The sequence below is a fragment of the Etheostoma spectabile genome, chromosome 4 (genome assembly GCF_008692095.1).
Source record: "Etheostoma spectabile isolate EspeVRDwgs_2016 chromosome 4, UIUC_Espe_1.0, whole genome shotgun sequence".
In the NCBI taxonomy this organism is placed as follows: domain Eukaryota; kingdom Metazoa; phylum Chordata; class Actinopteri; order Perciformes; family Percidae; genus Etheostoma; species Etheostoma spectabile.
In genome coordinates, this window is record NC_045736.1 from 11,178,166 (window position 1) to 11,191,127 (window position 12,962).

The following is a 12,962-nucleotide window of genomic DNA, read 5'->3' on the forward strand; positions in this document are numbered from 1 at the left end:
CAAGTAATCTGACTGCAAGCAGGTGGGGGCTGTGGGGCAGGAGAAGGGGGTGGATGGTAAATTCCAGCGGGTGGGGGTGGTGGATATGGAGCTAGCTTCTCAGGTGACACCCAAATCTAATGACACTTCCAGAGATTCACTGTTTATTTTGAAGCATGCCACGGACTTTGCAGGGAGAACACTCATTAAGCCTAATCCTCCCTGAGTCAAGTGATAAGACACTTAACATGCTGTTTATGTGTTCTAACGTGTACATCTCACTTTTTCTTTACACAAAATCCTTCATGTTCCAGTTTCCGTGCTTAATTTATCTAGGATTTTGATGCACTCTGACGTGAGTTTCAGTAACTGAATCTCCCGATCGTGCGTCATGAGGGGAGGGGATATACTACAGGACGCTTTCTTTTTTTAGAGTCCTGACAAATGTTGCTTTGCTGGACTCAGCAGGTGGTGCCTCTCACCAAATCACTTTAACAAGTGAGCCTCAGCAAAGATCCTTCTGAGGCATGGTATCGTTTCAAACGTCACAGTGGCTAACTATCCGTGTCATTTTCTTTTTTTTAAGGGTGATTTATTGGGCTTTTTACAAGCTTATACACAATGAGGGAAGATTAGGGAAGCATAGATGAGCCACCAGGGCACCTCACGCCTCTGATTTTCTCACACCTCTTCATATTTAAAATGATTTACATTCCCTACATGCAAGTTTTACATCGCTACGTTTTCAATTTACTGTGTTATTTCCGTTTAATTTGTCCCAATGAGGCAACTGGGCGATATAGAGAAAATCAAATATCACAATATTCATGACCAAATACCTCAATGTCGATATTGCAACGATATTGTAGGGTTGACTACAGGTGTTTTAACAAAATATTATTTACACAATAAGATTTTTGATAAAAAATCTCCAGAAATGATTTAATGACTTAGAGTGTAAAGGTAAATAATAGAACAGCTAGAACAGTCTGGTAAGTTCAGAAAATTACATCCTTTACTGTAATGCAGCCTGTAAAACCAGCTAAAGACAACACTTATATTACAATATTACGATATATCCAAAGTCTAAGACCATATCTAGTCTCATATCGATATAACATCAATATATTGCCCAGCCCTAATATGTATGCATTCACATAAACATACACAAATACTATCCTTCTTTCCATTGGTTCCTGTCCCTGACAATATTATGTGCAACTTCAACATTTATTTACCCTTATTTTAATCTATACAAAGTCCTACATGTCCATACTTCTGAGAGTAGAGAGATGGAAAGCAAAAGGTACAAATGACTGAGAGAACCCTTTACAACCAGTTAAAGCCCATACATACCCCGATGGCACCGGTGAATATCCCCAGGCTAACATGAGCTTAGAGCAGCTCAGTGGCTTCATCGATTTCTTTAGGATTTGTGGGCCACAAAAGCAAAATGAAAATCCTTTTGTTTCACTCCAAAAACCTCTTTACAGATCCTAACAATCCTTTTCTGGCTGTGTCTTGTCGTCACTGTTTCCTCCGCTGATACTATAATAATCGTATTTGTCTCTAGATCGTCCCAAGGTCCGCCTGCCGCGTTTCCTCAGGCAGAGATACGTCGCTAACGTTGGAGAGAAGATCAACCTGAGCATCCCCTTCACAGTAAGCTGGAGATGACTGTATCGTCCTGTAAATGGACAATAAATAAAACTACAGAACTCCTCACAAGTCACTGTCTGATATATATATATATATATATATATATATATATATACTGGATATATATATATTTTCTTGTTTGTCACCAGGGTAAACCCAAACCTGTAGTCACCTGGACAAAGGACGGGCAGCCCCTGGACACAAAGAGGGTGAACATCCGCAGCACGGACAGAGACAGCATCCTGTTCATCCGCACAGCCGAGAGAGACGACTCCGGCGTGTACGAGATGTGTGTGAAGGTGGAGGACTTTGAAGACAAGGCTTCACTCATCCTTCAGATTGTCGGTGAGCAAAGATGTTGCGTCACACAGAGGGACGTATGATAACTGTGTTCAAGAGACGGTGAAGAATTATACGTGGATGATTAGTTTGATGTATTTCAAAAGTGTTGGTTGTTCACAGAGCTGCCGGGGCCTCCCGCCAGTGTGAAAATTGTGGATACCTGGGGCTTCAATGTTGCTCTGGAATGGACTGCACCCAAAGACAATGGAAACACAGAAATCACAGGTTACACAGTCCAGAAGGCCGACAAAAAGACTGGAGTAAGTTTTTCAGTATCAAAGGGCCGACACTAGCCTGGAAATCCAGACCCGAATTCAAAAGATTAAGGGTCTGGCATTGAGAAATGAAAGTCGCCCATCTCGAGGGGCGGGACCAAGCATGTATTTGAAAATCTCACTGCACGCAATTGGATAACACTACAACCAATCACAACAACAACACGGGGTGATGTATCCAGAGCCCCATAAGCTTAGCTACCAGCGGAGCTAACTGGTAGTTTAGACTGTGGTCATGTGTTTAGCTCGCCTCTGGCCCGTCTATATCAGATACACCGATGTGATTGGTGCAGCTCGGCTACAAGGGCATAGTTAATGAGCAGCATTACTCGATGCCAGAGTGACTCGCTGAGCAAATTCAAATTTTGCTCTCGCGAGAACTCTGGATTTCCAGGGTACCCTGATACATTACACACAGTCAATCTTGAATCCTTAAACCTCTTCCTGTTGTGCGTCCGCAGGACTGGTTCACTGTGCTGGATCATTACCACAGGCTGAATGCCACTATCTCTGACCTCATCATGGGCAACATCTACAAGTTCAGGGTGTTTGCTGAAAACAAGGTTGGAATAAGCGAGAGCGCGACCGTTGCAAAGGAGGAGGCCAAAATCCTGAAGACAGGTAACTTTCTACTTTTGGTACCACGGAGGAATTCATTTACTGCTTTATTCTAGAGCTGCAGCGATGAATCGATGATTAAATTAATCGCCAACTATTTCGATAATCGGTTTGTCTTTTTTTTTTATAAAAAAAAAAAAAAAAATGATTTCTCTTATTCCAGCTTCTAAAATGTGAACATGTTCTTGTTTCTTCTCCCCTCTGAGACAGTAAACTGAATATATTTGAGTTTTGGACAAAACAAGACATTTGAGGATGTCATTTTGGACTTTGGGAAACACTGATCCACATTTTTCACCATGACATTTTTATAGATCAAACAACTAACCAAAAAAATAACCCACAGGTTAAGCGTTAGTTGCAGCCCTACTTTATACTCTTTCCCCTGTTTTCCTGAAGCTGTCAACTCATTAGCTTTCTAATTTTGGTTTTGAAAGTTTATAAACGACTGATGCCATATTAATATTGGTGCTGCTATCTAGTATCTGCTAGTAGACTCAGCTTTATGCATTCATTTTTGACGTTTGGGAACAGTATGCACAACTAAATAACTTACCATCAAAAGTCCACTTTCAGCAAACTCTTAGAAAGTAAGTAAGTGGACCTTTGAGTTGAAATGATAAGGTTACAGATCCACATGTGACTGATCTAGTCATATAAAGTAGGTCCATAACACATATTTCTAAGAAGGGTTGTAGTACCTGAGATGAGCATGTGAAATGGATGGGCCACAATAAGACTCTCTTAACATCCATACATCTTTAAGTTTCTTCAAGTTTGTTTCTCTTCCGTTCTCCAGCTATTGAATACAAGCCCCCCGAGTACAAGGAACGCGACTTTACCGAGGCGCCCAAGTTCACCACCTCTCTGAACGACAGAGCCACCACTGTCGGCTACAGCACCAAGCTGCTGTGCTCCGTCAGGGGATTCCCAAAAGTACAGTAACTGTTTCTGCATGCTCGACCAGTATCCTGTCTCTTCCATTTCTCCACTGAGATAACAGCTCTAGAAAAACACTGGCACCACAGCTGATTCTCGTCTTTAAACAACACATCTGTTTGCATATAGTTTCTTTTCCAAACTGGACTGTCACTGGACACACCACCAAGGCAGATTTTTCAAAACAGCCCTGCTCACACAAGAATAACTCAATTAGCCCTCGTGTTGTCTTCCCACCGACCTGGACATTTTTGTTTTTCTGAGTCAAAATTTAAAACAAAAAACCCTTTTCTCAAGGTTATGGTCGTCTTTTTCACCCCCTTGTGTGGCTTTCCTCCACTGACTTTATCACTTTTTCAACGTTTTTTTTGCTTTTTTTTTTCTTGACTTTTTTTTCTTTCTTTCTTTCCCCACCCCCCCCCCCCCCCAATCTTTAAAGCTATTTTTTTTTTTTTTTTTTTTACATTTGTCACTTTTTTTGATATTGTTGTCACTGTTTTCGACATCCTGTCAATTGTTCACTTTATTTGACATTTGTTAAAGTTCTTTTATCAATTGTTTTCTTTCTCAAAATGCTATAAAAATGACAAATTACAAACAAATTCAGTGAAAGCAGTGAACTAATTATTTATTTAACTTGTGAAGAGCGTTGCTGGGAACCATCCAGGTTACTTTTTTGGAAAATTTGTTTGAAAGAAACCCAAATTTCTGATATAGAAACTTTTTGGAAAGGGGTCAAATTTGACCCAAAGACAACAGGAGCGTTAATACGATAAATATGCATAAACTACTTGTCTGAAGCTTTATTGCAGCTAGTGAGTGTTTTGTTTTTGTTTTTCTGAGCTGAGAATGTGTAAGATCTTTGTCTGGGCTCGTACGCTGGCTGTCTGAGCTTTTCCCCTCCTGTTCGGGCTCATATTCCCTTTGGGTAGCTAACAGAACAGGAGTCTAGATGGTCTTGAAGAAGGCTAGAATTAGCATTCTTTGCGTTAGAAGTAGGGGTGGAGGTTAAGAGGCCATGTGGGGGGGGGGGGGGGGGGGGGGGGGCAGATCAGAGGGGTCATGTAACATTGTAACATTCCCTGTGGCGCCCCAGGAGGTCGTCCCTTGTCAGTGCCGTTAAAACTCCCAAACTGGCTTTGTGCTGTGTGGCCACTTCAATCAAAAGGGTTTCTCCAGCTCAAACATAGTTCGAAACAACACTGCTGCTTGTATACATTTCAGGTGATAGTTGTCACATCACCTTTTCTAATCCGATAAATCGGTTTCTTTTTCTACAGCCCAAGGTTATATGGATGAAGAACCAGATGATTATAGGAGACGACCCCAAGTACAGGCAGGTTTGCGTCCAGGGAATCTGCACTCTGGAGATCCGTAAGCCTGGCAACTTTGACGGAGGTGTGTACTCCTGCAAGGCCAAGAACACTCTCGGAGAAGCAACTGTCAGCTGCAAGCTGGAGGTCAAACGTAAGCAAAAATATATATCTTAAAAACCTCTCTTTAATCTATTTATGGTTATAAGAATTATATTAAGGAACAAGTGTCTGAGTCGTATACATCCTGAAAGCATGTAACCTTGTCTTTGTGTTCAACAGAACCAGTGGTTCCAGATTCAGAGAAGAAATAAGTCAACATTCACATTCTCACAGGTCAGAAATGAGTAGGGAAAGTGCCTATCAACCTTAAAACATATATACATGATAAAATGGTCTTATTATTTGGGGGTAAGTTTTTACTTGTAGTTTAGTTGCACAGCATGGATATTTGTGAAAATGAATGCAATGAAAGTTTAATTGATGAAGCTGGATTTATTGGATAGGTTGATCTTTATGAGTCCTGAGGTGACATCGGCCTTCTCCATGATTTGCTTTCCATACATGGAGGGTGCTAAACTTGGAAAGGGTGGCCTCTGCCACTGAATGAGTCCAGGAGGTAGCACCCATAAATTAAATCTGCAATGGCCCCTCGTGTACTCGGTTAGGTAACTTTATCACATTTCCTCAACTCAGCAGTAGCAGCAGCCTCCTTTTTATTTGCAGGTTACTTGCTCAACATTAACAATTTCTTCTTTTTTTTTACATTTTGGAGCCTTAATCTGGGTAACGTTGTAGTTTAATTTAATACTAGATAAATAACTGCTGGGTAAAGCTTATTTCTCACAGATATTAAAAAGAAAATACGTAATTCTTTTTATGTACGCCTTATTTCCTTCTATATAGATTTTATTTTAAGTGATTCTCAATTGCTGCAGTGTCTGCAACTGCAGTACCGCCTGCTTTCTAACACCTGTTGTTATTTGTTCATGTGTTGCAATCCCAAATTAGGAGCAGAAGGAATGAGGTCTTTGCAGCATAAGGTGCGGGACACTTATAGCGTTTCTAAAAATGTCGTGCCACAGCGATGAATAAAGATTTTAATGTTTAAAATGTTTCTTTTTACAGGGAGGCGCTGGATTCCTGGAAGAACATGTATATATGGATGGTGACCACACTACCCTGTGTTATGATGAACAATTGTTGTCGCTTCATGCCTTTATCGTTGAATACATTATTAAGTTCATATCCGTGTCCACAATCAGCTTCGCCCCCCCCCCCCCCCCCCCCCCCCCCCCCCCCCCCCCCCCCCTCCCCTCGACGATACTGTCCATGATAACGAAATCATCTCAAGTCTAACTAGGTGTACACCAAGACTTCTACAGCAGGAATTTACTGTTCCTCATAGAGAACTACATGTAACATCTACGTGTTTATGTCAATAAATAATTTTATTTCCGGTTTTGTTTTTTTTTCAATACGGTGTGTTTTTTAAACTGAAATCCCCAGAAGAAGTAGTTTAAAGGTTACAAAAGGTTAAAAAAAGAGACAGCTTAATGTTTTGCTTATTGTGAAAAACAACTATTCTAAATGACTGTCTGTTAGTAGAATCCAGTAAAAACGTCTTGCAAGTCCTCTAAGTTGATTTTGTATTTCATAGTTTTGGTTTATACTAATTATACATATTTAAATAAACTACTGCATAAAGGTCAAGATGTTATAGCTCTGTAAGTTTTCAAAAAGTCCCTAATCATTTCCAACAAGTTTCCTGGAAAGAACGATGTCATTTGGTGCTAATTTAGGAAAACACCAATAATTGAATGACTAATTCATATTTACTTTGGTTTAAAGAGAAGATTTCTTCATAAGATAAATTAAAACAATACATGTTTTCAAAGTAAAAGGTTACCAAGAAATTAGAATTCATAAAGCACTGTAAACTACTCCACTCTAAAGCAGAAAGCTACTTTATCTCCTAATTGATTGAATTATTTTCCACTCCAGTCTCACTCAGCTGCTGAACATATGAAGCCCTTTTGGCAGCAAACCAGTGAGAATCTGGAGACAGCAGCAGCTCTATTCACTTGGCTCAGACGGACCCAAGAGTACAGCACAGTATGCCTGCACTTTCATAATAGTAATACCAGTCTATAATACTGATCTCGTTGCTATTTGACTTGGAGTTGCTTGCATAGTGATGTGGGGCAGCATGCCAGAGAAAGATCCAGGTTACAGAGACACATGGGTTCACATAGAGGCTGACAAAATTAGCCTCAGCGCTCCATCTCGCTCGGTTTATTTTGGGAACAAGTGGCTCGACCGGCAAAATGTGCTTTTACAGTATGTTAAGGTATAAAAGAACTGAGTCGAAGGAAATGCAAATCACACAAGAAAGAAGGGGGAAATGCAAATAGAAGAGAGATGTCTTCATCTAAACCACCACTGTGTCTCTCCCTCGGCCCCTCATCATGTTCAGATTGTCTGGACCAGAGTTTGGTGGCAGATTTTGTGCAAGAATACTGTGTCTTAGTAGTATACACCCTACGTTTTACTGTGTAGAGATAGTAAGGAAGTGTGCTGCATAATGAGTGACCCAGCTCTAGAATCTGACTCTACGAGTGTGGCAGCCTCTAGTGTTATAACAGAGAAATGACATCTGCAGGCCTTGTGAAAATGGGAGGTATGAAAGAGCTTGTAATGAGTACGTACATTCATAAATTTCTACCTCCACATCCAAAAAAATGAAAAGAAAAATCAAGATAGGTAATTACCCATTTGATTTACAATCCTTCGACTGTATTTCTGCCATTTTGGGCCGTCTGCATTCAGAAAAAATTGTGTCGTTCAGCTTTAACCTGTGGGCTGGGAGCCATAATGGGTCTCAGGCCTACTTCTGGTGGGCCCCTGGAGGCTGCAATAGGGTCACGGAGCGAGAGACTTTCTCTAATTTAGGTCCTGCACCGAGGAAGTTTCAAACCTCCCTCCAATGAAAACCATCTTTAAATCACTGATAATGTAAGAACAGCACATATTAAAAATACGCCGTGTGTTTGAATCTTAAAAATTCAGTTACCTTGACTTATTAAATGAGAAATAATGTAACGTGATGTTATAAAACTGCACACACTGTACTCATGTTTAATGTTTTGGGTGAAAGGGGCGTTATCTTTTAATGTCAGTGTTCAATTTTCTTGTTGCTGGTGATTAGATGCGATGTTTGTGTTTTTTCGCTTACTGTATGGATTAATTCAGGGGTCTTCAACAGGTACTGCATGGGGGTCGCGAAAGTTTTGGTTGATTAGACTTTTTTTTTTTTATTCCCCCCCCCCTTTTTCCACTAATTGAAATGTCTTTAAATACACATTAACATGAATTCAACACACTGTGGTAAACAGATAAATGGAGGCAGAAGATGTCTTTCAGTCATCAATGCACACATGGCACTATAGGACCAGTTTGATATAACACAATTTTATAAAATATATATAATTAGGGGGTCCCCGCTCCATCTCGCCATCAGTTTGGGGGTCCTTGGCCTGGAAAACGTTGAAGACCCCTGGATTAATTAATTGCTATTTTTTGTGGGGAGAGTTTCATTTAAGCAAACAGACTGTATGTCAAATGTGCAAGGTCTCTATTGATGGCAACGTGGGTCTGTCTGTGGGTCGGCCCACCACTTTGGTCCAGACCTAAATATCTCAGCAACTGTTGGATGAATTGATTTTGCACAGGCGCTCATGGCCCCCAGACAAAGTGTCTGACTTTGGTGATTCGCTGACGTTTCCTTTAGCACAACCACAAGGTTCACATTTGTGGTTTTGAGTGAATTGTCTCAACAATTGATTGTCTAAGTATTCATGTCCCTCTCAGGATGAACTGTAATCCTTTTGGTGATCCTCTGACTTTAGATCCAGTGTCAATTCAATTCAATTCAATTTTATTTATAGTATCAATTCATAACAAAAGTTATCTCAAGACACTATACAGATAGAGTAGGTCTAGACCACACTCCAGAATTTACATGGACCCATCAGTTCTAGTAGTTTCCTCCAGAGCAAGTGTCATTGTCAGAGTAAACGGTTCCAATACTTTAGTTTATGACCAAATACCTGAAATCTCATGGCTGAAAACCTGCCATATCTGTGTTGAATGCTAATTAGCAAATGTTAGCATGTCAACACACCAAAGTGAGATGGTAAATACGTAAAACATTATACCTGCTAAACGTCAGCACGCTAGCATTGTCATTGTGAGCTTGTTAGTGTGTTTTTATTCTTTCATCTTATATTTGAGGCTCATTATACTTCCTGGCTCCCCTTTATGAAGCGTGCCTCAGGCACACATCGGATCTCCATGCTGAATTATTAGTTTCATGTAGTATGATTTGTTGCTATGAAATCCAGCACGAGGCAATCACTAAATGTCCTCTGGTTTAAAAAAAAACAAAAATTGGATCCCATCAAAACTTTACTCTATCAACCACTCCCTCCCTCCCTGGAGCGGGAAGCAAATAGGCACAGTGGGGTGGAAAGTTCATAAAAAGGCCCGGTGCATTAGTGACGCAGCATCTCTGACTCATGAGGTGGTCTAAGCGTTGTTAATGCACTGAGCACTGCATGGCCGCTATTATGTCAAGGGTAACGCCGAAGGCGATGAAATGGTGTGTCCTCCTTAAAGGGAGCCTCGCTGTTATTGGCTGCAGGGATTTTGGCGACGTTCCCACAAGGCTTAATATGTATAATGGTGTAACTGGCACTCACACTTCTGTCCTGTCGTTGCTTTTCATCAACAAATGTGTCACTGCTAATGCACTGTCTGAGTACACTCTTCATTTGACTTGGGCAGTTAAGGTGGTATGAGGAGGTGACACTGCTTTGTATTGTTTTAGCCATTCTTTCTCATGTTTATTAGATTAGATTAGATTAGATTATACTTTATTCATCCCACAACGGGGAAATGTTGTTGTTACAGCAGCAGCATTTTTTTTCAATAACAGCAAAAAAAACAAGCAAGTAAGCACACAAGAAATACAGGCAAACAATACAAGACAATGATTATGTGGTAGACTGAGTAAGCAAAATGGCGTCAAATAAAGGTATTGAACAGCTTTATTAATGTTTTTGCCAAATATTGTCCCTGAGATCTCTTCTTCATCTGCCTTTACAGTTATAATAATCTAAAACGGTTTAACAAATCATTAGATTGTCTATATTTCAGGCTACTACACAGTGATGTAAACAGAGATTCCAACAAAGCAGCCACGTGCTGTATGGATTTCCCCAGAGACCTGCAGTGTGATGCAGCTCTGTCCAGCTGCCCAGTACGAGGACTGTGGTAGTCTATTGATTTCAGACGGCAGAGCAAGACTTCATTACGCCTGTTTAATTGTCTTAGGCACTGAGTTGATGAGTGGGAAGGAAATTAAAAACAAGAGAAAACAAATTTCCGTCATCTTCTGACATGCATGCTTAAGTGGATCCCTTTTCTGCGGATATTTCATCTGACGTGACCAATCTGAAAAGAAACGCTCGTAGAACTGAACGTTGTGTCTGCAGCACATTCGATGCTCTTCGACAACCCAGTTTCACTCCTGCTCGACTTGTACACTTTTGGTTCAGTTTAGACGACTCTGTAATCTCTGGTCTACATAATGAAGCAGCAGCAGTGAGCCGTGTCTATCCTGCAGCTCATCACCTTCTGCTCTTATAAATTATTCACCAGTCACATGTTAGATGCCTGTAAACAAGAAAGGGAGGAACTAGTTGCCTTTTCATGCTGCTGAGTGGGCTGGAGCTTTACATCAACTGCTGCTGAGGAAAAAAATATATATAAATAAATTAAAAAAAAAACTTCCCATCTGTGTTCTGCCTGCCTCTATACTGCAGCAAAACCAGCCCGAGCAGACCGGTAACACTCCCTCACCCATCCCCCCCCCCCCCCCCCCCTTCCTCGCTCTCCTTCCAGCCTCTCTGGTTCCTCACACCTCACTGCACTCAGGTTCCTGCAGAGCTCCTGCAGCAGGGAGGCACAGAAGCTAAAACCTGAGAGAGCTACTGCAGACTTGCTGGTCACCGTCTTCACCTCTCCACTGACCACTCATTGTTTTTTAATGCTTTTTTTTGTTTCCCCCATCTCTCCTTGCTCTCTCGCTCCCTTCCCTCCTGCGTCTAATTCTCAAAGCTCAGCACTCCCTGACCGCCTGTACTCAGGGAAGAAGTGATGGAGCAAGAAAGAAAAGAGGAGGAGCATGGTTGTTAGTGCGCCACAGAACAAAAACTACCACCACCATCCCCCCCTACACCCTCTCCCTACCTACCCAATTGATGACACGGAGGGTTTTTATTGAGTAGCTCCTCAGCCAATGAGCGAACAGTGCCGGGAAATACAGCAGGGGAACTGCACAGGCTCTGATGCTTGCGCTGATCTCAGTGTGTGAGAACAATGTTAATCTGTGTGAGTGTTTCCTCTCCTCTCTGCCTGATCTGAGTGCACGTCAGCAGCACCTCGAGCCAAGAAAAAAAAAGTCTTTTTTTTGAGAGTGTGCTTCTTGGACAGAATCACCCCCCCCCCCCCCCCCCCCTCTGCCCCCACCCTCCCACAGGAGAAACTGGGACCATCCAGCTCTGAGATGTCTTTTGAGAGTAGGATAAACCAGAGTGCAGATTGTTAATATTTTTTTTTTTTCTTCTTCCTGCATTTCTGACACCGTTCTCTGCTTCCACTCCTTGTTTTGGGAGGCGGCAGCACATCTCTCTTCCAGGTAAGCAGCGTTTGTTACTCTCCTCTTTGTCCACAGCATCATCAGTTACTGGGGCTCTGCTGCGTGCCAGGTTGTCACAGAGGCACCTAGCCTCATTACACACATCCTGTCTGAATGTGGAGGGGAAAAAAGCTCTGCGGAGAGGGAAAGAGAGAAGAAATGGCTCAGGGGTAATTAGAGCAGACAGTGTTAGCGTTCTGCCAGTCACCTCTCATTTTAATGCAGAGGCTCCTAAAGTAATCTCAAGTCTGCCAGAGTGCAACTTTTTTTTACTTTTATGGGGATTTCTTGCACTATAGAAAGAACAGTAATGGCACTTTTCTTCGGTGGTTTATAATCTGGATATGTGGGAATTGATTAAAATTGAGAGAGATTGGAACTTGTTTTTTGCACAGTGAACATTTTCTTCTTTTCATCTGCATTTCTTTACTGGGGCTTTTTACAGTGTGTCGGTCTTTAGATGGAGGCTGAGAGGCAGCTCACTCTTGTACAGTAAAAGCTCTGAGGGAGTATAGTTAAATCTGCTGAGCCAGCAGGAGTGAAGGGCCCACCTAAGAGTCTGCAGAGCTCACTGTGTTCATGTGCATCTGTTAAGCCAGTGAATTTATGCCAAGTCAATTACAGCCGTTTCTTTAAATTAATTTGAGTACAAGCATTCCCTTTACTGACTGTAGGGGAAGTTGGTTGAAACCAAAGCTGTCATTAAATGTTGCGCATTACAGACTCTGATGGCCACTGAATACATTGAAGCTTGACATTTAATTCATTTTCCTGTCATTTGGTTCAGTTCGCTCTTTATTTGGCCTCACAGAAAAGAATTTAAGACATATTTGAGACTTCAGTGAACGATCCATGTTGGTACTATGTTTTCCTGGGCTGATCATGATGCAGTGTTGTGGACAGATCAGGTGGTGCAGTGCTTTCTTTATTCCGTGGGGATGTTATGAGTACATGCCTGGGACACTCCTGAGTGTGTGAGCCAAATGAGGACTTCCTTTTGGCATCAGCAGAGATGGATCAGGGAGTGTGTAGCTGCAGTATGTCAACACTCACACACACACACACACACACACACAC

General features: G+C 41.6%; 2 protein-coding genes across 12 annotated transcripts in view; both read left to right on the plus strand.

Annotated features, from left to right (window-relative positions):
• The window catches only part of mybphb (myosin binding protein Hb), a 10,974-nt gene extending 4,569 nt beyond the window's left edge, over positions 1-6,405 (plus strand). For 9 of the 10 annotated variants that reach the window (XM_032513062.1, XM_032513064.1, XM_032513067.1 and 6 more), the window contains 9 exons: positions 1,553-1,641; positions 1,788-1,983; positions 2,101-2,240; positions 2,717-2,876; positions 3,673-3,809; positions 5,093-5,279; positions 5,408-5,472; positions 6,137-6,168; positions 6,254-6,405. In XM_032513062.1, coding sequence (XP_032368953.1) covers positions 1,553-1,641; positions 1,788-1,983; positions 2,101-2,240; positions 2,717-2,876; positions 3,673-3,809; positions 5,093-5,279; positions 5,408-5,439 — 941 coding nt within the window. In that variant the 3' untranslated portion in view covers positions 5,440-5,472; positions 6,137-6,168; positions 6,254-6,405. The remainder of the gene's footprint in view (positions 1-1,552; positions 1,642-1,787; positions 1,984-2,100; positions 2,241-2,716; positions 2,877-3,672; positions 3,810-5,092; positions 5,280-5,407; positions 5,473-6,136; positions 6,169-6,253) is intronic. The other variant, XM_032513063.1, reaches the window with a different exon arrangement.
• Positions 6,406-11,511: 5,106 nt separating this feature from the next.
• The window catches only part of LOC116687868 (synaptotagmin-2), a 35,856-nt gene continuing 34,405 nt past the window's right edge, over positions 11,512-12,962 (plus strand). Inside the window, exon 1 of one of the 2 annotated variants that reach the window (XM_032513556.1) lies at positions 11,512-11,885. The gene's annotated coding sequence lies outside the window, so the exon portion shown is untranslated. The remainder of the gene's footprint in view (positions 11,886-12,962) is intronic. The other variant, XM_032513558.1, reaches the window with a different exon arrangement.